Source organism: Telmatherina bonti (assembly GCF_933228915.1).
Source record: "Telmatherina bonti genome assembly, chromosome: 7".
Taxonomy (NCBI): domain Eukaryota; kingdom Metazoa; phylum Chordata; class Actinopteri; order Atheriniformes; family Telmatherinidae; genus Telmatherina; species Telmatherina bonti.
In genome coordinates, this window is record NC_136625.1 from 39813733 (window position 1) to 39841077 (window position 27345).

Genomic DNA, 27345 nt, shown 5'->3' on the forward strand with positions numbered 1-27345 from the left:
GTCAGTTAGAAAGAGGTTCATAGGTGGTTAGAGAAATGTCTATAGTCGGTTAGAGACAGGTCAGTAGCTGGTTCGAGGCAGGTCTGTAACTAATCAGAGACAGTTTTTTTAGCTGGTTAAAGACAGGTCAGCAGCTAATTAGAGAAAGGTCGATAGCCGGTTTGAGACAAGTCTATAGCTGGTTAGAGACAGGTTTTCAGCTGGTTAGAGATGTCTTGTCGATTAGTGACAGGTATATGGATATTTGGAGACAGTCTATAGTCAGTTAGAGATAGGTCTATTGCTGGTTGGCACCAGGTCTATAGCTGGTTAGAGACAGGTCTCTAGCTGGTTAGAGACAGGTCTCTAGCTGGTTAGAGACAGGTCTATAGTTGGTTAGAGACAGGTCTATAGCTGGTTAGAGACAGGTCTATCGCTGGTTAGAGACAGGTCTATAGCTGGTTAGAGACAGGTCTATCGCTGGTTAGAGACAGGTCTCTAGCTGGTTAGAGACAGGTCTATAGTTGGTTAGAGACAGGTCTCTAGCTGGTTAGAGACAGGTCTATAGTTGGTTAGAGACAGGTCTATAGTTGGTTAGAGACAGGTCTATCGCTGGTTAGAGACAGGTCTCTAGCTGGTTAGAGACAGGTCTCTAGCTGGTTAGAGACAGGTCTATAGCTGGTTAGAGACAGGTCTATAGCTGGTTAGAGACAGGTCTATCGCTGGTTAGAGACAGGTCTATAGTTGGTTAGAGACAGGTCTATCGCTGGTTAGAGACAGGTCTATAGCTGGTTAGAGACAGGTCTATAGCTGGTTAGAGACAGGTCTATCGCTGGTTAGAGACAGGTCTATAGCTGGTTAGAAACATGTGTATAGTCAGTTAGAAAGAGGTTCATAGGTGGTTAGAGAAATGTCTATAGTCGGTTAGAGACAGGTCAGTAGCTGGTTCGAGGCAGGTCTGTAACTAATCAGAGACAGTTTTTTTAGCTGGTTAAAGACAGGTCAGCAGCTAATTAGAGAAAGGTCGATAGCCGGTTTGAGACAAGTCTATAGCTGGTTAGAGACAGGTTTTCAGCTGGTTAGAGATGTCTTGTCGATTAGTGACAGGTATATGGATATTTGGAGACAGTCTATAGTCAGTTAGAGATAGGTCTATTGCTGGTTAGAGACAGGTCTATAGCTGGTTAGAGACAGGTCTATAGCTGGTTAGAGACAGGTCTATAGCTGGTTAGAGACAGGTCTATAGCTGGTTAGAGACAGGTCTGTAGCTGGTTAGAAACAGGTACATAGTCAGTTAGAAACAGGTCTCCAGTTGGTTATAGACAAGTCTGTAGCTTGTTAGCGATATGTCTTGATCTGGTTAGAGAAAGGTTTTCAGGAGGTTAGAGATTTCTAGTCAGCTGTTAAGAGACTGTACTGTCGCTGGTTATAGACAAGTTTGTAGCAAGTTAGACATGTTTATATAGGGTCATGGAGAGGTCTGTTGCTGGTTAGAGATATGTTAATAGCTGGTTAGAGACACGTCTATAGTCGGTTAAAGACAGGTTTAAAGCTGGTTAGAGACAGGTCTATAGCTAGTTAGAGACAAGTCTGTATCTGGGTACAGAGAGATTTGAATCTGGTTGTAGACAGGCCGATATCTGGTTAGAGACAGGTTTTTGGCTGGTTAGAGATAGGTGTATAGTCAGTTAGACACAGGTCTATAGCTGGTTAGAGACAGGTCTATAGTTGTTTAGAGATATGTCTATAGCTGTTAAGAGACAGGTCTATATCTGGTTAGAGACAGGTCTATAGTTGTTTAGAGATATGTCTATAGCTGTTAAGAGACAGGTCTATATCTGGTTAGAGACAGGTCTATAGTTGTTTAGAGATATGTCTATAGCTGTTAAGAGACAGGTCTATATCTGGTTAGAGACAGGTCTATAGTTGTTTAGAGATATGTCTATAGCTGTTAAGAGACAGGTCTATATCTGGTTAGAGACAGGTCTATAGTTGTTTAGAGATATGTCTATAGCTGTTAAGAGACAGGTCTATATCTGGTCAGAGACAGGTCTATAGTTGTTTAGAGATATGTCTATAGCTGTTAAGAGACAGGTCTATATCTGGTCAGAGACAGGTATATAGTTGTTTAGAGATATGTCTATAGCTGTTAAGAGACAGGTCTATATCTGGTTAGAGACAGGTCTATAGTTGTTTAGAGATATGTCTATAGCTGTTAAGAGACAGGTCTATATCTGGTTAGAGACAGGTCTATAGTTGTTTAGAGATATGTCTATAGCTGTTAAGAGACAGGTCTATATCTGGTCAGAGACAGGTCTATAGTTGTTTAGAGATATGTCTATAGCTGTTAAGAGACAGGTCTATATCTGGTCAGAGACAGGTCTATAGTTGTTTAGAGATATGTCTATAGCTGTTAAGAGACAGGTCTATATCTGGTTAGAGACAGGTCTATAGTTGTTTAGAGATATGTCTATAGCTGTTAAGAGACAGGTCTATATCTGGTCAGAGACAGGTCTATAGTTGTTTAGAGATATGTCTATAGCTGTTAAGAGACAGGTCTATATCTGGTCAGAGACAGGTCTATATTTGTTTAGAGATATGTCTATAGCTGTTAAGAGACAGGTCTATATCTGGTTAGAGACAGGTCTATAGTTGTTTAGAGATATGTCTATAGCTGTTAAGAGACAGGTCTATATCTGGTTAGAGACAGGTCTATAGTTGTTTAGAGATATGTCTATAGCTGTTAAGAGACAGGTCTATATCTGGTCAGAGACAGGTCTATAGTTGTTTAGAGATATGTCTATAGCTGTTAAGAGACAGGTCTATATCTGGTCAGAGACAGGTCTATAGTTGTTTAGAGATATGTCTATAGCTGTTAAGAGACAGGTCTATAGTTGTTTAGAGATATGTCTATAGCTGTTAAGAGACAGGTCTATATCTGGTCAGAGACAGGTCTATAGTTGTTTAGAGATATGTCTATAGCTGTTAAGAGACAGGTCTATAGTTGTTTAGAGATATGTCTATAGCTGTTAAGAGACAGGTCAGTAGCTGGTTAGAGACAGGTCTATAGTTGTTTAGAGATATGTCTATAGCTGTTAAGAGACAGGTCAGTAGCTGGTTAGAGACAGGTCTATAGTTGTTTAGAGATATGTCTATAGCTGTTAAGAGACAGGTCTATAGTTGTTTAGAGATATGTCTATAGCTGTTAAGAGACAGGTCAGTAGCTGGTTAGAGACAGGTCTATAGTTGTTTAGAGATATGTCTATAGCTGTTAAGAGACAGGTCAGTAGCTGGTTAGAGACAGGTTCATTGCTGGTTAGAATTTTGTATATGTATCTAAAGATTGAACTATGTACGTTTATGCTCAAATGGAACTGTGTAGATGTACAGAGATTTTTTTCATCTTTTTCACCTTGGTGGAGGTTTACACTAATTGTTTTTCTGGGTAACTTCTGAATTGCAGTTTTGATTTAATACTTTATTTTCAGACTTTGTACAACTGTATCTCTATATTGAAAAATTAATAAATGTACATTTTAAAAAAGTCAACCATAGTCAAGAGAAAGCCAGCAACTTTTCCCGTATTTTGTTCAGCATACGGTTGCAATAACTGGTCAAATATTGAAAGCAGATCATGTGGAATTACATTTCACAACGTTGAATTATAATTTGTTATTTGACCAGATAAAAATAGATAAATCAAAGTGCATCAATAAACAATTAAACGCATTCGGATCAAATCCCTTTATGCATTTATTTATATTGTAGCTACCTTATGTCTTTGTTAAATAGCATTATAAAACTATTTTAGCACGTAGTTTTTAATGTTTGACAGTGATTTGTATCATAACAATATCTCTGCCCTTTGTAACAAACCAAACTGTGAGAAAAATCAGGTAAAAATGAGGGAAGTTATTGTTGTGGTTGGACCTACACCTTACAGATAAGTGCATTGGAGGCAATGGAGACCCATCCAAGATTGCGGCGCGATGAGACGTCAGCTCGTCTCGGCAGCGTGATGGTCCGCAGAGTCTACGTTTATATGATGGTTGTTTCTCAATTCAGGGATTGCACACTTCCAAGTGCCCAGACTGAGTAGGCAACAAAGTGTTCTACATCGTCTGCACACCGAAGTGCCTTACTGCCAGTAAAATGAGACGGCCTATCTAGTGGACAAGAATTACCCATAGTGCTCCAGTCCTCCGTTGCCTAGCAACTACATATGCCAAGTTTATCTCATTACTGATCCCATTCTTCCACAAAAAACATGAAAATATGTTTAAAATGACAGAAAATGGTGGCAGTAATTAAAACGAGCAACATGAGGCGGTTTAGACGAGCTCTCCTCTGGCTGACAGCTCATCCTGTCAAGCTGACCTTAACTTCAGTGGAAAATAATCCTTGTTAGACACATTTACAGTCGTCCTCATATGTATTCATACCCTCCCATTAAAGAAGGAGAAAACAGCTGCCTGGGAAATAAGATGAAACTGACTAAAGTCATAATCAATAAAAGTTTGATGAAAATCATTATTTTCTAATTCTGGTTCAACAGAAAGATTTTTTTTAAAAAGCAAACAAATATAAAATAAATGTTCCATCAGTCATAAACTAATATTTAGTAGAACAATCCTGTGATGTTTCCAGTCCAGTCAGGTGTTTTCTGTTCCTCCCAGTCAGATTTCTGCACCTGTTGACAGGTATTTTGTCCCACTGTTCATCAGAAAAATGCTGTAATTAGTCTAGGACACATTTGTTGGTTTGTTTCTTTAACTCATTAAATGACAGCGTCTTATATGACTGGATTATAATTTAACACACGTTTAATTATTGTTCCTTATTCCAGTCTCCAGTTATCTGAGTGACTGGAATAAATTCAGTCTTTTCTTTAATGAAAGGAGACGAAGACATCTGAAGACGACTGGAATGAAATCCATTGTGGTTATTGGACACAATGTCCTCCCAGCTTATCTGCTGGGACAAATATGTGTGTTTATACATAAAAATAAATAAATAAAGGGTCTGGCTGGTGTGGTACCTACACCGGCGCTCTGCTGCTCATTATTTTCTATCAGGAGCGCAATGAATTCTGGGATAGGAGAGGGCGCTTAGGATGCATCTCTGGTTGCCTTCGTTTTAAGTTAATCTGGAGCCAAACGAAGGGCGGACTGGGAGGACTGGACGGACTGGGAGGACTGGGAGGAGCCTCTGATGTATGCAGCCGAAGGATCAGTACATGGAGGTCTGCAGAACCTCAACTGAGAAACAGCCTCAGCCTGAATAGAATTTTTACAAGTGGACTTCCGGTTTTGTACTTCAAAGTAAAATCCAGTACGGATGTGAAACAGATGAAGTTTTGATTTTCCGGACTCCAGTGTTCTGGTACCATGAACAGCTTTTATTTGTTACGTTTACTAACAAATCCAACGCCGTAGGCTGTAATTAACGGACTTATATTTGGTCTAATAAAAATATTGCTTTTATCCCTAAAAGAAAGGAGCGGAAGCTGCAACATGTTCCCTCCTCCGTGGAACCCGGACGTGTCCGTGTCTGTGGAGGGAAACCACGATGGTGGAGAGACGTGAGGAAGTGTCTCCAGCCGACATGCAGACACGTGTGGACGTGTCTCCAGCCGACATGCAGGGACGTGAGGACGTGTCTCCAGCCGACATGCAGAGACGTGAGGACGTGTCTCCAGCCGACATGCAGAGACGTGAGGACGTGTCTCCAGCCGACATGATGCTGCAGGGACGCGAGGACGTGTCTCCAGCCGACATGATGCTGCAGGGACGCGAGGACGTGTCTCCAGCCGACATGATGCTGCAGGGACGCGAGGACGTGTCTCCAGCCGACATGCAGAGACGTGAGGACGTGTCTCCAGCCGACATGATGCTGCAGGGACGTGAGGACGTGTCTCCAGCCGACATGATGCTGCAGGGACGTGAGGACGTCTCTCCAGCCGACATGATGCTGCAGGGACGTGAGGACGTGTCTCCAGCCGACATGCAGGGACGTGAGGACGTGTCTCCAGCCGACATGCAGAGACGTGAGGACGTGTCTCCAGCCGACATGCAGAGACGTGAGGACGTGTCTCCAGCCGACATGATGCTGCAGGGACGTGAGGACGTGTCTCCAGCCGACATGCAGAGACGTGAGGACGTGTCTCCAGCCGACATGCAGAGACGTGAGGACGTGTCTCCAGCCGACATGCAGAGACGTGAGGACGTGTGTCCAGCCGACATGATGCTGCAGGGACGCGAGGACGTGTCTCCAGCCGACATGCAGAGACGTGAGGACGTGTCTCCAGCCGACATGATGCTGCAGGGACGTGAGGACGTGTCTCCAGCCGACATGACGCTGCAGGGACGTGAGGACGTGTCTCCAGCCGACATGATGCTGCAGGGACGCGAGGACGTGTCTCCAGCCGACATGATGCTGCAGGGACGTGAGGACGTGTCTCCAGCCGACATGATGCTGCAGGGACGCGAGGACGTGTCTCCAGCCGACATGCAGGGACGTGAGGACGTGTCTCCAGCCGACATGCAGAGACGTGAGGACGTGTCTCCAGCCGACATGATGCTGCAGAGACGTGAGGACGTCTCTCCAGCCGACATGACGCTGCAGGGACGTGAGGACGTGTCTCCAGCCGACATGATGCTGCAGGGACGCGAGGACGTGTCTCCAGCCGACATGATGCTGCAGGGACGTGAGGACGTGTCTCCAGCCGACATGATGCTGCAGGGACGCGAGGACGTGTCTCCAGCCGACATGCAGGGACGTGAGGACGTGTCTCCAGCCGACATGCAGAGACGTGAGGACGTGTCTCCAGCCGACATGATGCTGCAGGGACGTGAGGACGTCTCTCCAGCCGACATGATGCTGCAGGGACGTGAGGACGTCTCTCCAGCCGACATGATGCTGCAGGGACGTGAGGACGTGTCTCCAGCCGACATGGTGCTGCAGGGACGCGAGGACGTGTCTCCAGCCGACATGCAGAGACGTGAGGACGTGTCTCCAGCCGACATGATGCTGCAGAGACGTGAGGACGTGTCTCCAGCCGACATGCAGAGACGTGAGGACGTGTCTCCAGCCGACATGCAGAGACGTGAGGACGTGTCTCCAGCCGACATGGTGCTGCAGGGACGCGAGGACGTGTCTCCAGCCGACATGCAGAGACGTGAGGACGTGTCTCCAGCCGACATGCAGAGACGTGAGGACGTGTCTCCAGCCGACATGATGCTGCAGGGACGTGAGGACGTGTCTCCAGCCGACATGGTGCTGCAGGGACGCGAGGACGTGTCTCCAGCCGACATGCAGAGACGTGAGGACGTGTCTCCAGCCGACATGCAGAGACGTGAGGACGTGTCTCCAGCCGACATGCAGGGACGCGAGGACGTCTCTCCAGCCGACATGATGCTGCAGGGACGTGAGGACGTGTCTCCAGCCGACATGATGCTGCAGGGACGCGAGGACGTCTCTCCAGCCGACATGCAGGGACGCGAGGACGTCTCTCCAGCCGACATGATGCTGCAGGGACGTGAGGACGTCTCTCCAGCCGACATGGTGCTGCAGTGGAGCAGGGTGACCGTGATGGCAGAAATCCTCTGCAGCAGGAGGAAAGCAGGGATCCACGCAGAAGCAGAGGAAAACATCCAGTGCTGCTGTTCCAGAGCTTTCGTTCAGTACGACCAGGCTCCTTGTCTTGTTTTCCTGTATACCTACGCCCATCTGGTCTGTACATGTGTAGATATATAGTCCCCAGCAGTTTGCAGACTTTATTGATGTGGGTAAAATGTAAATATGTTTTTGTACAGAACCACGTGAGAGTAAATGTGTACTGATGAAGATGAGCGTTGTTCTCAGTGGCTGAGGTGTGTTTCTCACAACAGGAGGAACATTTCAGCTGCAGGAGCTGGCGGACGGCCTCCAGAAGCCTGCCACTGGCTACAAATACAGAGTTTATTCCTCAAAAGCAAGGATTCATGACAGTGATGTGTCCGAGCATGAAAAAGAAAAGTCCTGTTACTGCTGAGCACTAACGTGGCGTCGTGGTGCTGTACTGTGGCACGTTGCTGATTCTAGTAGTGGTACAACATGACCATGATTAGATCCACATTTTACTTCATACACTCTGCCATCTGTTACTCGTTATGCCAAAAAGCCCATGCTTCAGTCACCTCACCAACGCTGTAAACACTCCAGGAACACCGCATGCATTCATTCACTGGACTCTGACTACACACACACACACACACAGTGTCTACATCCCCTCTGGTGGGCGGCCCTGCAGCGAGGACAGTATCTTCCTCTGCTGGTTCACAGCTAGTTTCTCTCGGTTGACTCAGGCAGTCACATGAAAGTTTTCTGGGTCTCGACTGTCCAGCAGCCGTAAGGAAAGCTGGTTTCCACTGGTGGGACAGATGCCAGTGGAGACAGAGAGTAGGGTTAAAGCTACGTCCAGAAACGCCGGCAGTTCCATGTGTGCTGGGCAGACACGACGACCTGACGGATGGAAATGTTCGTGTTGTTGAGAGAAAAGCACCACGGCGGCTGAGGAACAACCTGGCAGTCGTTCCTGGAGAGGGAAACTGAGTGTTGTGTGTCGTCTGAACAGGGACAGAGATCTGTATCGCTCTGATAACCGGCTGCTTCCCTCCCACCAGTCCCACACCGGACTCCACGGTAGGTTTCACATGGGTACCAGACTGGGAGTGATGGGGAGAACTGGGACTCGGACAAAGTTCCAAATGAATCCAGGAATTATTGCTCTGAAACGCGTCTTCTTCTCCTGCCAGAAATGGAAGATGATGATGATGAGGAGGAGGAGGAGATCCTGGATGAGGAAGCTCAGCTGATGGTCAGCATGGGTCTACCTTTGGCCTTCGTCAGCTCCTCTGTCAGCTCCTCCGGCCCAAAGGAGGAGGTGAGTCCGGCCTGTGGGTCGTCCATCCGTCTGATGGGAACAGTTCCAGATGACTGCTTTCATTACAGAGACGGAGGTTTGGCAGGACCTGGGAGGAGCAGGAGGAGGAGGAGCAGGAGGAGAAAAATGATCTGGCATTCTCCAGTAAAGGTAAGATTACATAACGGTCCTTTCCAAACAGCGTCGGTCTAAAACCAACAGGGTCGGTCTAAAACCAACAGGGTCGGTCTAAAACCAACAGCGTCGGTCTACAACCAACAGTGTCGGTCTAAAACCAACAGGGTCGGTCTAAAACCAACAGCGTCGGTCTACAACCAACAGTGTCGGTCTAAAACCAACAGGGTCGGTCTAAAACCAACAGGGTCGGTCTACAACCAACAGGGTCGGTCTACAACCAACAGGGTCGGTCTACAACCAACAGGGTCGGTCTAAAACCAACAGGGTCGGTCTACAACCAACAGGGTCGGTCTACAACCAACAGGGTCGGTCTAAAACCAACAGGGTCGGTCTAAAACCAACAGGGTCGGTCTAAAACCAACAGGGTCGGTCTAAAACCAACAGGGTCGGTCTAAAACCAAAAGCGTCGGTCTACAACCAACAGGGTCGGTCTACAACCAACAGGGTCGGTCTACAACCAAAAGGGTCGGTCTAAAACCAACAGGGGCGGTCTAAAACCAACAGGGGCGGTCTACAACCAACAGGGGCGGTCTAAAACCAACAGGGTCGGTCTACAACCAACAGCGTCGGTCTACAACCAACAGGGTCGGTCTAAAACCAACAGGGTCGGTCTACAACCAACAGGGTCGGTCTACAACCAAAAGGGTCGGTCTAAAACCAAGAGGGTCGGTCTAAAACCAAAAGCGTCGGTCTACAACCAACAGGGTCGGTCTACAACCAACAGCGTCGGTCTACAACCAAAAGGGTCGGTCTAAAACCAACAGGGGCGGTCTAAAACCAACAGGGGCGGTCTACAACCAACAGGGGCGGTCTAAAACCAACAGGGTCGGTCTACAACCAAAAGGGTCGGTCTACAACCAAAAGGGTCGGTCTAAAACCAACAGGGTCGGTCTAAAACCAAGAGGGTCGGTCTAAAACCAAGAGGGTCGGTCTAAAACCAAGAGGGTCGGTCTAAAACCAACAGGGTCGGTCTAAAACCAAGAGGGTCGGTCTAACACCAACAGGGTCGGTCTAAAACCAACAGGGTCGGTCTAAAACCAACAGGGTCGGTCTACAACCAACAGGGTCGGTCTAAAACCAACAGGGTCGGTTTAAAACCAACAGGGTCGGTTTAAAACCAACAGGGTCGGTCTACAACCAACAGGGTCGGTCTACAACCAACAGGGTCGGTTTAAAACCAACAGGGTCGGTTTAAAACCAACAGGGTCGGTTTAAAACCAACAGGGTCGGTTTAAAACCAACAGGGTCGGTCTAACACCATAGGGTCGGTCTAAAACCAACAGGGTCGGTCTAACACCATAGGGTCGGTCTAAAAACAACAGGGTCGGTCTAAAACCAAAAGCGTCGGTCTAAAACCAAGAGGGTCGGTCTAAAACCAAGAGGGTCGGTCTAACACCAACAGGGTCGGTCTAAACACCAACAGGGTCGGTCTAAAACCAACAGGGTCGGTCTAAAACCAACAGGGTCGGTATAAAACCAGCAGGGTCGGTCTACAACCAACAGGGTCGGTCTATAACGATGTGTGTGTCTGTGTGTGTTTGTGTTTCTAGCCATAGATGAAGGCTGTGAGGAGGAAGCGCATGCTGCTGAACAGACCAGAGATGCTGGCTGGGAGTCGTACTGGGGTAAGGCAAGCCGTGGAACCACTTTGCAGGTCCGTTCCCAGTATTCCCAGTAATGTCTCTTTGTGTGTTTGCTGAAGCTGGACGTGGAGAATCTCTGCTGTGGAGCAGCTGGGTGGAGAAACATCCAGAGACGGCACCTGGAATAACCACTGCTCCTTGGGACGACCTGGAAACAAAGGCTGCCTGGGACGCACATGCTGCAGAGACCTACTATTCATTCTGGGAGCAGTACTCCTACTGGTCAGCACAGGGCTGGACCACTGACCAGTCTGACTGTACTGGGAACGCTGGTGGAGGAGAAACAGACACACAGATCCTCTCGTGGGAGGAGGAGGGAAAGAGTGATGAGAGAGGACAGGAAGCAGAGGTTCTGAGTGATCTGATTGGGCGGAGCTGGAAGTCAGAGCTGAGCTGGAGCTGCTCAGATGGAGGCAGACCCAATGGAGGTGGAGGCAGACCTGATGGAGGTGGAGGCAGACCTGATGGAGGTGGAGGCAGACCTGATGGAGGTGGAGGCAGACCCGATGGAGGTGGAGGCAGACCTGATGGAGGTGGAGGCAGACCTGATGGAGGTGGAATCAGACCTGATGGAGGTGGAGGCAGACCCGATGGAGGTGGAATCAGACCCGATGGAGGTGGAGGCAGACCCGATGGAGGTGGAGGCAGACCCGATGGAGGTGGAGGCAGACCCGATGGAGGTGGAGGCAGACCTGATGGAGGTGGAATCAGACCCAATGGAGGTGGAGGCAGACCCGATGGAGGTGGAGGCAGACCCGATGGAGGTGGAATCAGACCCGATGGAGGTGGAGGCAGACCCGATGGAGGTGGAGGCAGACCCGATGGAGGTGGAGGCAGACCTGATGGAGGTGGAATCAGACCCAATGGAGGTGGAGGCAGACCCAATGGAGGTGGAGGCAGACCTGATGGAGGTGGAGGCAGACCTGATGGAGGTGGAATCAGACCCAATGGAGGTGGAGGCAGACCTGATGGAGGTGGAGGCAGACCTGATGGAGGTGGAATCAGACCCGATGGAGGTGGAGGCAGACCCGATGGAGGTGGAGGCAGACCGGGTGGAGGTGTGGCCCAGCGCCGGGAAGGGGAGCTGTGTGCCTCTGAGGATCCATCTGACGGTGGGAGTGATGGTCAGAAAACTGCGGCCACTTCGCAGCAGAACACCGTGAAACAAACAGGTGAGGAGCCATTGCAGTTTGCGTTACCATGACAACGTCATAAGAAAACAGGTCCGTTGTATTTAGTCATTTCTAAGATCTTGGAGAGAAGCCGACACTGGCTCACACGTCCTCACGGTGTCGTAAACCAAAATGGAAAAAGAGAGGAAAAGGTAAATGAGGCGTGTTTTCCACTAAATGTGAGACAGCGCAACTTCGCTTTTCATCGACTCGCGCATGTTTGCCCAATAAAATGAGCAGAGGTGGAGCTGACAGGGACTGTGAGCGTGGGGTGGATGATTGACATTTCGATAAGCATTAACTGAGCTAACTCAGGTGTAATGGTAGCTAACTGGCTAACGCTATTGTGTGCCGTTAGCCACGATTGTGCTCCACTCTGCTGTTTCATAAGGGATCTACTCAGTCATTCCAAACGACTCGGCGTCGTCAGTACAGCTGGATCAATTCTGGCAGGAGGCATACCTGTCAGAATTTCCCACAGCCTGCAGTAACTATTGAACGTTGGTTACGAACTGTAACCCCAGATCCCTTTAAGGCTATCGCTAGTGGGTTTATCCCTCTGTGCACATGCAAGTAGCACTGAAAACTGTAGTCCATGCCCACCGGCTGGTGGGCCCCCGTCTCATCCTCGAGCATAAATTGGGCTTAGCCCTACAATCAGCTTTTTCTTCAGCCAGTCCAGGAACCAGTGAGGCCCAGGGCTTAAAGAAGCTGCGGCTATACTCATAGAATCTGGGGTTACAGTCGTACCCAACGTTCTACTTCGTATAGGCTTCGTTCCTTAAGGCTATCGCTAATGGGATAAGGGCAAAGCCGGATGTAGTCCATGCCTCATTGGGTCTGTGTTGCACTGTAAGCATAAAACCCACTGACTCATGATGCAGCCAGTCGTGGCAGAACGTTAACGAGACCCAGCAGCAGGCGGTGCTGAAGTGATCTAAACCTGGGCGGATGAGAGGGAAGGAATCTGCTCTCATCACCCCAAAAGGAAGGGCAGCATGTCTCTTGAGAGAAGGCAGTCAGGACAGAGAGAACTGGAAATATGCTGTAGGAAGGGCTGCGCGATTAATCCATTTAATTGCTTAATTAGAATTTGCTGTTCATGAAGATTTATCTTTTATGAAAATCAATATTTTTTTTTTGCCCCGCCCACCTTCTGGGCTTCCGTACCTTATTGTGACCTCAGCGCACTTCTGCTGGTTTCCCACAGAACCACATAAACACAACAACATGGAAGCAAAGACGAGACAAGAAGTATCTCCCTGTCCCTGCAACAAGTGCCCCATCTGCGTTTCCATCACATTTTTTCAGAAAATAAAAGCAATATTTCTAAGTTTTGACAAACAACAACTGCAATTTGCAGGTGTTTCCATTGAATTGTGTTTAGCGCATTAGCCTCAAGTCTCGTAAAATCCTGTTACTAACGAGATTTTACAGAAATAGCGGTTTATGGGAAGAAGCCACGTAGCATATTTTGGTGTTTTCTCCTAGCTGCGGAGTATTTGTGACAGATTTTCTCAACTTTTCTCCCTCATTTTCTTTTCTAAAACTCTAAAATTCTGTTTTTTGTTCTGCACCGCCCCATCTTTACCGGAAATGAACTGGTCACATGACCGCCCACGTCACGTTCAGGGACACGTAAATGCAAAAAAAGTGTTTCCATGACACATTTGCAATATGTTTGTAGATGGAAATGTCTGAAAACCCCCCTCACGTGAGTGTAAAAACTCTTTAGCAATATTTGAGACTCTTCAAAAAGTAGGTGTTTCCGTGAGCGTTTTTTTTATGGTGATATTGAATTTTTACGCCGTTCTAGGTGTCATGGAAGTACAGGGTCTTCAGTGTGGGAGGAGGCATTGTCACATGCCACAGGGTGTTGACAGGCTTGTCTTCTTCACCAAAAATGTGTAGATTAAACAAAAACAGCATGGATGTAATAATGGTGTGTTCCTCCGCCATGGTAGTGATGCCGTAGGCCGGCAGCGTGATGTTAGCTGAGGCTGACGCCTGGCAGGCACACTGCTGGGAGCGGTCCGAGAAGCGGGCCATCAGTTAATCTTTGGTCGTGGAAGGACAGGGCCGCCGTCCAGCAACGCTGCTGAAAGACTCGGCTCCAGGGGAGGGACCGGAGGGAATCTATGCTCTGAAAACCCCTCCACCTTGGTGATCGGGGTGTAGGTGGAGACTGGTGCCCTCAGCTTCCCAGGCTCAACGGCTGATCCAGACTGATAGGCCCTGATAGCTGAATTGATCGTGAATTGATATTAGTGACAAAGATGGTTGACTTTCATACCGGAGGGAGGATCTTGCTGGAGAGGCTTAAACAATGTTCACATCTTTCTTTATGAGGAAAAATGTCAACATATGATTGTGATGTGATGAAGTTAGATAGTCTGGGGACCACTACTGAGCTTAGGAGGTTTCTAATGCTGCCTTCCGAGCTTGATTGTGTTAGATTAGTTAGGCATTTACCTGCCTACACATTTCAATGATCATTTGTGTTTCTGGTGCAATTTGCACTGGTCTGGAGCGCTGCAGGATGTCTTAACATTTAAACAAAATGATGTCCCACTTTGTGTACTGGTGTCCCATCCTATCCCAGTCCATCCAGGATGGAGGCTTCCTCCATCAGGATGAAAACGTAGTCTTAAGAGGACAACAGCAACGGCACGTTCTCTGAACACGCCTTCACTCCTGATGATGTTAGCGTTGTACTGATGATGATGATGATCCTGATGAAGGCTGAGATCATCTGGTGTTTGGTGTGAACTGTGCTGCTAAATATTTGCTTTGCTCTGACTCAGATTCTCAGCAGGCTGCCAACACCCCCACCAAACTGTCTGCTTCTAGAAATAAGATGTCACAAAGCAAAGGTGAAGACGATGAGGATGATGAAGAACACCCAAGAGGACTTACTAAAATCAAACGGAGGTAAATTTATCCAGCTGAATAGTAACAAGTGTAGTGACAAGATGCTCGTGTCTGCAGAGAGTTTTTCTGGGTGAAGGACGGGGGATGCCGATCAGGCCTGGCAGGCCCAAACATCTGTTGAGGGTCTGCTGGGAAAGTCTGGCTCTTGTCAGAGAGCTGTCGCCTCCTGCAGAGCTTAGGAGGGGGGGTATTGAGTCCAAGTTGACTATGTTTTGCGCCTCCATTTTGGAGACAGCTGACTCATGAGAGCATCTGCTTGTCGTGGCAGTAATCTCAGAACTCCAGCTGTGAAGAATGCCAGCAAGCTGAGGAAGGAGTCCGACTGGGACTGTTGGTCTCTGAAGGTATCAACCTGGTCTCAGCAGGCTAAGCTGCACCCGGCTTTGGCATTTGCTGAGGCATGAGAGTTCAGAGAGGCCCACTAGATTCCTGTCCACTATCAGCAGCTCAGTGGGGAGAAGCAGCACACCATCAATACTGTGTACAGTGGGGACAGGGGCTGCTGAGAAGGAATGATTTGAAGACCTCAATCTCAACAGCTCACCTTCAACAAGGAAGCGGGGGGGTGGGCTTTTCTTTCTTTTTTTTTTGTCTTGTCCAGCATTTAAGCAGCAGAATGATGGTCTGGATGCTGTGTTCTGCTGAGCAAATTTACTTTGCCAAGGGGAGCATTACTGGTATGATGATCCCCTTGATTTTCTGGATTTTTATTTTAATTCATTATTTATTTTGTGTAAATTTTTGAGTTTCTACTGCTGGACCAGATCAGAGTGGATCGGAGCAACAGAAAGATAAATGGAAAGAGAAAGAAACACCTCGTAGAGAGAGAGAAAAAGGAAGAGATAGAAGAGAAAGAGAGAGATGGAAAAAAAACAGACATCTGCATAAACGTACGCATATACACCTATACACATTTGCCTACATATTTACACACAGACACAAACAGGCCAATCTTAGATTCTTCTCCCCCTGCAGGGGACTAGACTATCAAGTGTCAAGAGCACCATAAACTATCAGGTTAAATATTAATGGGAGACAAAGAAAACCAGCTGCTGTTAGTGAATAATCCTGCACACAACCCAGTGACTGTGTCACATGCAGAACATACAGAGTGGAACGTGTTCAGAGAAGAGAGATCATGCCAATGTGACCCCGCCCACACAATGTGACTCCGCCCACACAAAGGCCAGAAGCAGGCCAGGAGGACCCAAGACCCATGTGGCCGGTAGCCACCCCCAAGCACAGGATCCAACCACCCCACTCCAGAGCCAGCTATGGACCCACCCGGGAGGCAGCGGAGGGGAGCCCCAGCCGGAGTCCCCCACGGTCAGGGGGATCAGGCCCCAGCGGGCACCGGCCGCCCAGGGCAAACAGAGCGCGGGCCCCAGGGCCCCAAGAGCCCGAAGGCAACCCCCGCGGGCAGAGGGTCCAGCCCACACCAATGGAGAGGCCACACCCCAGTGCACCAGCCGGGCCCCGGGGCACAAGACCCCCCCCCCCCCCCCCCCCCCCAACACTCACACACACACACACACACAGGCACACACACATGTAACAACTGACTCACATACTACCTCGTGACACACACCCCTACACACCCCATCCATTACACATGCTCCATCTCACACACCCCTACCCCCCTACCCCCCTTCCCCCACTCACATACATGCACACATACACCACATAACAACATCCCTCATGAGCTCCCTGTCTACACACCTCAACACACCCCTAGTTCACTCACTCCCTTATTTATCAGCACACACACCCCCACCACACCTCCAATCACCCCCTCCTCCCTACACACACGCACCCCAACTCACCCACCTCTACTCTCTTACATTCCATCCACAATCCATTCGCTCCCGCACGCCCTCACCTTTCCTTCCCAACATGTCCCGTGTGGGACGACCCTGGGGGCGCAGAAACCAGTAAGGCCCCGATCAGGGCCCCCACAGCTAACGCCCACCACCCCCAGCGCCCCCCCCGCCACCCACCAGACATAGCCAACCCCCAGAGCCAGCAGAGTTCTCCTCCAGTCAGGCCAGCCCAGACCCAGATCTACTGGGCAGCCATCCCACCCCGCCTCACCCGCACCCCCCAGCGAAGCCCCGGAAATAGGGGCGAGAGGACCCCTTCTCCCCTCCCCCCTCCCCTCTAATGATTAAGTGTGTGATGCTTTTAATTTAAATTGAGGGGCAGTAACCCCACCATGTTGGAAGAGTGACTGCCTAAAGGCCAGTGGGTGCAGTGATCAAGACCACATTCATGGCCTCTCTCACCACCCAGGACACCGTGTCCACCTCCCAACACCCTGCCTGTGTGTGGTGGAGAGTGGGGAAGGGGAAAGGGAATTAAGGCCCGGAGGGAAGTAACTCCCTCTCGAAGGTGAGCTGCCTTCGGCACTAGGCACGCCCCCATTCCCAGGGCCCCCGAAGACCAGGACAAGCAGGAGCAGCCGCCCCAACGGCCAGAGCCCTCACCAACGCCAACCAAGGAGCGACCGCCGGCCCCAGGAGGCACCAATCAGCCACATGCAAAGGGCGGCAGGACGGCAAGGAGGGGGAGGGGCGGCAGAAGGGGACCCCAGACCAAGGGTCCACCGTCCACACCCACCCAGAACACTCCCCACCCGGAGACATGCTGGAGTCCCTCCTTGCCTACACCTCAATAAGTTACACACACACACCTGTTACACAAACACCTTTCTCACCTCTGTCCTACCCTCTTGATAACCACTACCCCTCCACCCCCCCATACACACACCACCGCCCACATGCACCCCCACCCTCACATCCCCCATACACATACCACGTACCACTATGCACCCATACACCTGCACCCTCACACACATTTATATACACACTTGCACCCCAACACTCCCCCAACACACATGCCTACCCCCATCACTGTGTATCACTACACTCCCCCATACATCCCCCCTTCCCCCCCATCCACTTGCAGCACCACACTCCCCTTCTCTCACGCACCACAACTCACCTCCATACATACACCATACACACACGTACACACGCACACACGCACACGATCCCCAACCGTCTTGGTCCCGGGTCCACAAGGGACCAGGCACCAGGGCACGTACCTGCCCCCCACCACAGCGGCAGATCCATGTCAGCCCAGCCCCCCACGGCAGAGGCCAACGCCCCCCACTCCCAAGAGACAGGGTACATCCCCGGGCACCGGAGCCCAGGGCCCCGGCCCAGCCCACCCCGCAGTGGCGCGGCCACCCACCACAGGGCCAGAACCCACCGGCCAAGCCCCTGCCAGTGGCCTCGCCCTTCAGTGCCCAGAGGCAACCCCAATCGCTGACCCACCCAAGCGCCCCCCCCCCTCCCCCCCCACACACACACACACACACACAGGGGACCAGAGGGAATGAAGCTGACTGATCCTTTGAGGAGGCAGACATCATTTCCATGCTGATGTAATCTAATAACAGATTTCTAAACTGCTGGATGCACAGATTCTGTTTGCTTTTCCAGTTCACAAGGATAGTTTTCTTTGCAATGCACAGGCTGCTGAGGATTGCTTTTGCTAAATTAAACCCTGTTATTTTCACCTAAGTGACTCAAGAGGCCCAGTTTGGGGTTTGCAGGGATATTACATTTAAACCAGTCTGACAGATCTTTACATACCTGGAGCCAGAATCTCTGGACAGGTGGACAAGACCATAAGGCATGATAGTAGCTGTCAATCATGTTGTCAGTACAGTGTGGACAGATATGTGAGTGTAACAGACCCATCCTGAACATCCTGTGTCCCGTATAATGAGTTCTGTGGAGAATTTTGAATTGTATTAATTGCATGTTTGAATTCTTAGTCATTTTGAATGAAGTTACTGGATAAGTCTGCTTCCCATTTAGAAGTTGGGAGAGAGATGGAATCTTCTAGCTTCAATAGTAATCTGTATATTTTGGATAGAAGCTTCGGGGCCTTAAGATTTAAGAATTCTGCAACCCTGATAGGTAACTGTAAGTTTAGTTGATCAGGGGTGTATTTCTTACTTATGATAGATTTAAGTTGGTGGTATTCTAAGAATTTGGTGCTGCTGATTTCATATCGTGAAGAAATTACAGCAAAAGGCAGAAAGTTTCCATTTTCTATTATATGTTCTAACTGCTTTACTCCTTTATTCTTCCACTGAGGGAAGTTTATCATCTTTCTGTTTTGCAGGAAGTCGGGATTGTTCCAGATGGGTGTGAGCTTACATGGAATAAGTGCAGACTTGGTTACTTTCAGGAATTCCCACCAAGCCGTTAAACTGGAGCTGATGTTAATGCTTTTGAAACACTTAGACGATTTAACAGTTGAGCTGATGGATGGTAAATCAGACATGACTAAGTCTTCACACAATGCTTTCTCTACATCTAGCCATGGCTAGATGTGGGCTTTTCTTTCTGATGTAGCAAGGTGATTAAAAAGCTCTTTGGTTGCAGGGCCCTAGGGTGAATTAAATCCACCCAGAGTTCCTCAAAGCTCTGGATGATGTGGGGCTGCCTGGTCCCAGAAGGTGTGCCCCAGTAGAAGAGAGATAACATCACTCAGCCTCCCTGGTAAAGTCTATTCAGGGCCTGGAAAGGAGGCCCGTTGGATTGTCAAACGTCAGACTGAGGAGGAGCAGCAAGGTTTTTGACCTGGCTGTGGAACAGTGGACCAGCTCTACAGTCTTCGGGTTTGTGGAGAGGCCTGGTGGGGAAGCTCAAGTATCTCATAGTCTTTTTCATGAATGAAGGATGGATGCAGCATTCCACTCCTGCTCTCAGCGTCGGGGATGAATAAAGTGTCTTTGATTTGATTTGATTTGAAGATTGACAGGTGCATCGGTTACAGGTCGCTCTATGTTCCTTCCCTCAGCTATGGTCACCAGCAGCGGTTAGCAGCAAAAAGAATGAGACTGTGAAAACCGGCGACCAATATGAGTTTACTTCATGTGGTGTTGGCCTATCTCTTAAAGATAGGGTGAGAAACTTGGTCATCCAGAAGGGACAGAGTAGAGCTGGTTGTCCTCCACATTGAGAGGACCCAGACAAGTTGGCTCGGACATCTGGTCTCCTGGATGCCACCCTGCTGAGGTGTTACAGGCACCCCGCCCCAGAAGAAGCCCTGGGGGAAGACCTAGGACATGCTGAAGGGGTCTCTACATCTCTGAGCTGGCCGAGGAGCATCTCAGGATGCCCCCAAACCCAACCCAGAGAAGTGGCAAAAAAAACATAGTTTCATGGCTCAAAGGTTTTTGTTTTGTGTTTTTCTTAAAAACTTTTGGTTTTGAAATCCCATCCAGGATCACTTTGGTGATACACGAAGATCCTTACTGCCTAATGGTCTGGGGAATGTTCTATTTCACTGTTTTAATTTCTTCTTTGTGAATTTTGACCAATTTTTCTGTGTTTCTCTGCAGTCATGAGCTGGATGTGGAAGAGAGTCCACAGCCTACTCCTGAGGAAGTTTGGTCTGAACTGGGACTGAAACGCAGCCTGGAGCCTCAGTAAGTCTGGCCCAGTTTTAGAAAGGTTTCTTCTGTTTGCTCTGTAATTTTCATAACTGGAAAACTGTGGTGGAGGCAGACAGTGGTAGAAGACTGAAACCAGATGGTTTCCACAGCGAAACACCCCAAACAAATACGACATATTCGACATTTTTGTTCATGAAGGGGGGGTTCCTGCTGTGTTTTCCCTCCCTTAGCTGTGACTGGTCTGTAAGGCACACCAGTCCACAAACCAGTCACCCCTCTCCAACAGACAAATTGTTCTTCTGTTTGAGTCTGTAAATGTTGAGTTAGAAAGGTGACCTGTCTTCTGAACATTCCTCATGGAGTTCTCCTGATGTGGTTTACGCTTACAGACAAACTTTCCTGATAAACTGCTGATGATATAAGAGATGGCATGTCAGGGCGCCGGAGATCTGGTGGAGTTTTATGGTTATTGCGAAAATGCTTAAAATCTGACATGTGGGGTTTGTCTCAGAGGAGCTCACACTTCAAGTGAAACATCATCCAGACCAGCAGCAGAATCAGCATCCTCCCAACTGACCGTCTGAAAGGAAATGAAATGAAAAATACTTTATTAATCCCCAATGGGAAATCCAGTATTATAGTAGATAATTATTAACAAGAAGAGGTCTTGTTCCAGAGGCTGATGGCTGCTGGCAGGAATGATCTTCAAACTGACTGACCAGTTCTCTGTACTCTGCTTCTTGTCCATCCCTGATACACCCCACAACTGCAGAGTCATCAGAGTATTTCTGCAGATGACAGGACTCAGAGTTGTACTGGAAGTCTGAGGTGTACAGAGTGAAGAGGAATGGCCAGAGTACAGTTCCTTGTGGTGCACCAGTGCTGCTGACCTCCATCTCAGACACACAACCTTTCAGTCTCACAAACTGGGGTCTGTTTGTGAGGTAGTCATAGATCCAGGTGGTTGTGGAGGTATCCACCTGGAATTTATGGAGCTTCTCACATAACAAAGCAGGCTGAATGGTATTAAAAGCACTGAGAAATGAAAGAACATGACCCTCAGAGTGCTGCCTGAATGGTCTAGATGAGAGTGTGCTCTCTGGAGCAGGTATATGATGGCATCTTCAACCCCAAGTCCATTACGATATGCAAACTGGAATGGGTCCTGAAAGGTGTTTACTTGCTTGTTGAGGTGAGCCAGTAAGAGTCTCTCCAGGACTTTCATGATGTGAGATGTCAGGGCAACTGGTCTGTAGTCACTTGGTTCAGCTGGTTGTGTTTTTTTAGGCACTGGAACAAGGCAGGAGGTTTTCCACAGCACTGGGACTCTATTTTGTCTCAGACTGGTGTTGAAAAGGTGCTGGAGAATCGGACAGAGTTGTTTTGAGCAGGTCTTGAGATCTCTGGGACTGACACCATCTGGACCTGCAGCCTTGTTCTGGTTCAGTTTCTCAAGTTGCTTCTTAACCTGATTGCAGGAGACAAACAAGGTGGAGGTCTCAGGATGTCCTGATGTGGAGGGAGATGAAGCTGTGTTCTGGTCCATGACTGAGCTGCAGGGTGACAGATTGGAGGCGTGACAGGAAAGCAGTGGGCTTATGGAGGGTGTGTGGTCTGTTGGGCTGGAGGTAGGGGGTGAACTGAACCTGGTGAAGAATATGTTCAGCTCATTAGCTCTGTCCAGACCTCCATCAGGCTGGTCCTCCTTTAACTTGAAGCCGGTGATCTTCTTCATTCCAGACCACACATCCCTCAGGTTATTCTGCTGGAGCTGACTTTCTAACTTCTTCCTGTAGTCCTCCTTGCACTTCTTAGTTTGGGTTTTAAGTTGTTTTTGTGTTGCCCTCAATAACTCCCTGTCTCCATCCCTGAAGGCTTTCTTTTTGATGTTCAGCAGCTTTTTCAGCTCACTGGTGATCCAGGGTTTGTTATTGGGGAAGCACCTCACTGTTCTTGTTGGGACGATGCTGTCCACACAGAAGTTTATGTAATCTGTCACACACTCAGTCATGGCGTTGATGTCGTCTCCATGAGGTTCACAGAGGACGTTCCAGTCTGTAGCCTCAAAGCCTCCTCTAAGAGCATCTTCAGCTTCAGCAGACCAGATTTTGACAGTCTTTGTGATGACTGGTTGCTGCTGAACGATGGGCTTGTAGGTGGAGGTGAGAAGAACCAGATTATGGTCAGATCTTCCTAAAGGAGGCAGGGCAGAACAACTGGATCCATTATTCATATTTGCATAAAATAAGTCCAACATCTTATTTTCTCTGGTGGAGCAGCTGACAAACTGCTGGAATGTTGGTAGAGTTGCAGAGAGGGAGACGTTGTTGAAGTCTCCGGAGATCGCCATGAATGAGTTTGGATGCTGTGTTTGTAGCCGAGCAACGACGGAGCTGATGACGTCACAGGCTGTGTCTGGTGCGGTACCGGGTATTATATAAACCGCTACCAGAATAACACAGGTAAACTCTCTGGGTAAATAATATGGACGGAAGCTCACAGCTAACAGTTCCATGTCCCTTATGCATATCTTCTCCTTGACAGTAACATGTCCAGGATGACACCAACGCTGGTTAACCAGCACTGCAATTCCACCACCCTTTAGCTTTCCGCTGTGTTGTCTACTGCGGTCTGCACGGACCGTTTTAAAGCCCGGTACAGAAACATTACAGTCAGGGATGTGTTCATGCAGCCATGTCTCTGTGAAGCACATAATACTGCACTCTCTGTATTCTTTCTGAGACCTTGTTAGCATCTCGAGCCCATCCGTTTTGTTAGCTAGCAATCTCACATTACCCATGACAACGGTCGGGAGAAAGGGCTTAAATCTCCATCGCTGTCTTCGCTCTCTGACTCCGCTCTGCATCCTCTTCAGACCTCAAGAACACCAGTGTCGTGCACATGAATTGTTTAATATGTTCATTTTTCTCTGAATGCTGAACTCACATTTGTAGATTAAGAGCTTCACTGTGAACATGTTTGCATTAGTCAGGTCATGTAAAAGTGCTACACCCACTTCACATGACACTACCCACCATGCCTTGCACACTGTAGCATGACTAATGCTCCTTGGCAACATCAGTGCTGTTCTGCTCTGAAATGGCAAGAGGAGTTGAAGGGAGAGACTCTGTGGAGCGTGTGCGTATGATTACTTCTAGGAATATTACATACTGACATCACCGCCCCCCCCCCCACTCTCCACGAGTTGTGTTTATAGTGCAGTCATAAAGAAGGGTTGCCATGCGCTGATGGTCCCGCTACTGCCGGACAGTGGAACACCCACAGAGCTCCCCAGATGTGTGAGTGTGTGAAATGTGAGTGTGTAAGCCCTAACGAAGCCCTTAGTGTATTTATGTCTTTAATGTGAGTAAAATGTAGACCCAAAGTACCGCCTGACAGGCTGAACTTTTCATTTTAAACTGAATGAGCTGAACTTTCATGAACATTCAGACAGAGGAAGTCATGGTTGTGTGTTTTTCCCTTCAGATTTAACAGCATGTGTGTCTTCAGAGGCAGTTCGGGTCCAAAGCGTCAGAAGCAGCAGAAGACACAGCGGCCGCTCTGCAGCATCAATAAACACATCAGGTTCTATGAGACGGGTGGAAATGTCACAAAGCCACAAATCAGCACCTCCCTCCACAAGGTCCCGTCTTTTTATGTGGGTTCAGCTAGTTCGCATGAAACGCATAAAGAGATTTATCAACAAATAAAGAATGTCAGTCGTAACCTTTTATACATAATGCTAAACATAAAGACGACTGGTGGTGAGGGAGGGCGACTGCTATGAAGGTCATGACATCTGCAGCAGAAGACGAGGCAGGTCATGAGTTGCCAGAAGGGAATGTGATGCATAGCGCTGATTAACAAGGACGGTGTCTGATTTCAGGTCCACAGTTTTCTTGAGAAGGTTCAGAAACAGATGGGTCTGTTAGAGCAGAACCATCCGGAATCTGTAGGAGAAATGTCCGAAGACCAGGAGATGGACAGAACAAAGGAAACCGGGAATATGAAGAAGAAAGAAGAGGGATCAGACTCTGGGTCCAGTTCAGACACAGCAGCGACGAACACCAGCTGCAGTGCTGCCATCAGCTCCAGATGTGTGGAAGAAGAGAGGGAGGAGGAAGCTGGAAGACTTCTGCCATGTCTGCAGACCCCAGACTTCCTCCTGTCAGACACTCCTGGAGGTAAGAAGCGGTCACATCATTATTAAAACATGTTCAGCAGAAAGCCGCCATCTCATGACAAGTGATGTCTGCAGAGTCAGAGAAACCACAGAAGAAGAAGCGCAAGAGAAGGAAGAAGCAGCAGGTCCCAGGAGAGCTGGCAGCTGATTCTAAACTGGCCAAATACTGGGCTCAGCGCTACCGACTCTTCTCTCGCTTCGATGAAGGGGTCAAGATGGACAGAGGTTAGTCTTCAAGCTGTTTGAAATGTTTCACTCTGTGTGGAATGGATCTATAAAAGTTTCACATTCTGAAATGTGTGATGAAAAATATTGAACTTTTTCAGAATCTCATTTTCTGAGATGTACCTGTAGATGCGCACCTCATAGAAGTGTTATCAGATTATCGCATGATCACCACAGACAGTCATAAAAATGGCTTCACGTAGCAGAAACACTCGTCTGGTAATAAGTGGACGGGGTCCCGGTGGGAGGCAGTGGGCCGACGGGGTCCCGGTGGGGTCCCGGTGGGAGGCAGTGGGCCGACGGGGTCCCGGTGGGAGGCAGTGGGCCGACGGGGTCCCGGTGGGGTCCCGGTGGGAGGCAGTGGGCCGACGGGGTCCCGGTGGGAGGCAGTGGGCCGACGGGGTCCCGGTGGGAGGCAGTGGGCCGACGGGGTCCCGGTGGGGTCCCGGTGGGAGGCAGTGGGCCGACGGGGGTCCCGGTGGGAGGCAGTGGGCCGACGGGGTCCCGGTGGGGTCCCGGTGGGAGGCAGTGGGCCGACGGGGTCCCGGTGGGAGGCAGTGGGCCGACGGGGTCCCGGTGGGGTCCCGGTGGGAGGCAGTGGGCCGACGGGGTCCCGGTGGGGTCCCGGTGGGAGGCAGTGGGCCGACGGGGTCCCGGTGGGAGGCAGTGGGCCGACGGGGTCCCGGTGGGAGGCAGTGGGCCGACGGGGTCCCGGTGGGGTCCTGGTGGGAGGCAGTGGGCCGACGGGGTCCCGGTGGGAGGCAGTGGGCCGACGGGGTCCCGGTGGGGTCCCGGTGGGAGGCAGTGGGCCGACGGGGTCCCGGTGGGATCCCGGTGGGAGGCAGTGGGCCGACGGGGTCCCGGTGGGGTCCCGGTGGGAGGCAGTGGGCCGACGGGGTCCCGGTGGGAGGCAGTGGGCCGACGGGGTCCCGGTGGGAGGCAGTGGGCCGACGGGGTCCCGGTGGGAGGCAGTGGGCCGACGGGGTCCCGGTGGGGTCCTGGTAGGAGGCAGTGGGCCGATGGGTACAGAAAGTACAGAAAACCCACATTTCCATATCAGCAGTCTCCATAGCAACAACCGCAGTTAGCCAGCTGCCTGATCGCTGGAATTTAGCAACAGCCACGTTGTAAAGTCAGCTGTGTTTGTTTCTTTGGAACGCTTCAGAGGCCTGGTTCTCTGTGACGCCAGAAAGGATCGCCCAGCACATCGCTCTCAGGGTGGAGCACAGCTTTCCTGACTCTCGGCTGGTGATTGACGCCTTCTGTGGAGTGGGAGGAAACGCTATCCAGTTCGCCCTTACTGGAAAGAGAGGTTTGTGTTCCTTTTCCCTGCACTTTCCTCCTTCTAACGTGTAACCTGCTTTTAAATCTTTGTGGATGTTTACAATCCTGTCTGTGATGAAAGCCAAATCCTCGAACAGCTGAGAAGCTGCAGGAAGTTCTGTAGGTTGGAGTTGATCCTGAAGGAGCTCCCACTTCAGCTGGAACCAGACAAGAGCGTTCCACTCTGGGAATTAATGGTCATGAGTTATTCTTATACGAGGAATTCTTTTATGGAATCGAGATTATTTTCATCATGTTACTGTTATTTTCAGACAAATAAGAGACATAACAGGACATACATGTCCCTATCCTGTCTCCTGTCTCCTATCCCGTCTCCTGTCTCCTATCCCGTCTCCTCTCCCATCTCCTGTGTCCTAACCAGTCTCCTCTCTCCTCTCCCGTCTCCAGTCCTGGCCGTGGACATCGACCCTGTGAAGTTGGACATGGCTCGGCATAACGCAGCGGTTTACGGCATCGCACACCGAATCGACTTTGTGCAGGGCGACTTCCTTCAGCTGGCGTCCCATCTCCATGGAGACGTGGTTTTCCTGTCCCCACCGTGGGGAGGACCAGACTACCTGGCTGCTGACGTGTTTGACATCAGGACGATGATGGAGCCGGATGGATATCCTTCTATAGAGCAGCAGGGGGGAGGGGTTATGATTGACGTGTCCTCACAAGATGAAATGTTTCCTGTCCGGTGAGACGCAATAACCTGAAGCTGACCTTAACAGCTGATACATTTCAGATTTTCTGCCAGGCCAAGAAGATCTCAGACAACATCGTCTTCTTCCTACCTCGGAATGCTGACATGGATCAGGTGTGTTACGGAGCTTTAGTTTGCTGCTCTGCAGCAGCAGAACATGAAGCCAGCTGGCTCAGCTGAGCTCCCAGGGATGGACGTTACCAGCATATGTTGCCAAAAACTTAAAAACTCCACTTTCTGAAGTTGAACATTTGTGTTTTTGTTTGTATCAACTGCACATCTGCTTCATTTCTGGAGCTGAGAAAACTTGGTTGTTCACGCTGACTTGTCCTCTGTGTCGGTCACAGATCGTCTCTCTGGCGGGTCCAGGAGGAAAGGTGGAGGTGGAGCAGAACTTCCTCAACAACAAGCTGAAGACTGTCACTGCGTACTTTGGCAGCTTGATCAAGTCGGACTGCTCATGAGTGTGGATCCGATGTGGACTTTTAAAATAGTTTTTACTCTATTTTTTTTGTGTAACAGTATCTTTGGCGGTCTTGACTCGCCATGCGGAACCTGATTAGCTGGCTATGTAGCTTGGTGCAGGTGGTGTATGAGAGCAGTAATGTCT

The 27345-nt window shown here is 49.5% G+C and overlaps 1 protein-coding gene across 1 annotated transcript in view; it reads left to right on the forward strand.

Annotated features, from left to right (window-relative positions):
* Nucleotides 1-5547: 5547 nt before the first annotated feature.
* Nucleotides 5548-27345, forward strand: part of tgs1 (trimethylguanosine synthase 1) — a gene marked incomplete at its 5' end in the record, with an annotated part of 22067 nt that continues 269 nt past the window's right edge. Inside the window, 16 exons of the mRNA XM_079243923.1 lie at nucleotides 5548-7661; nucleotides 8594-8661; nucleotides 8775-8902; nucleotides 8971-9052; nucleotides 10630-10704; nucleotides 10782-11103; nucleotides 11560-11894; nucleotides 14699-14825; nucleotides 20245-20331; nucleotides 23785-23941; nucleotides 24185-24482; nucleotides 24557-24706; nucleotides 25872-26018; nucleotides 26438-26697; nucleotides 26778-26849; nucleotides 27083-27345. The exon at nucleotides 27083-27345 is cut by the window's right edge and continues 269 nt beyond it. Of these exons, the coding sequence (XP_079100049.1) occupies nucleotides 5548-7661; nucleotides 8594-8661; nucleotides 8775-8902; nucleotides 8971-9052; nucleotides 10630-10704; nucleotides 10782-11103; nucleotides 11560-11894; nucleotides 14699-14825; nucleotides 20245-20331; nucleotides 23785-23941; nucleotides 24185-24482; nucleotides 24557-24706; nucleotides 25872-26018; nucleotides 26438-26697; nucleotides 26778-26849; nucleotides 27083-27199 (4539 nt within the window). The 3' untranslated portion in view covers nucleotides 27200-27345. The remainder of the gene's footprint in view (nucleotides 7662-8593; nucleotides 8662-8774; nucleotides 8903-8970; nucleotides 9053-10629; nucleotides 10705-10781; nucleotides 11104-11559; nucleotides 11895-14698; nucleotides 14826-20244; nucleotides 20332-23784; nucleotides 23942-24184; nucleotides 24483-24556; nucleotides 24707-25871; nucleotides 26019-26437; nucleotides 26698-26777; nucleotides 26850-27082) is intronic.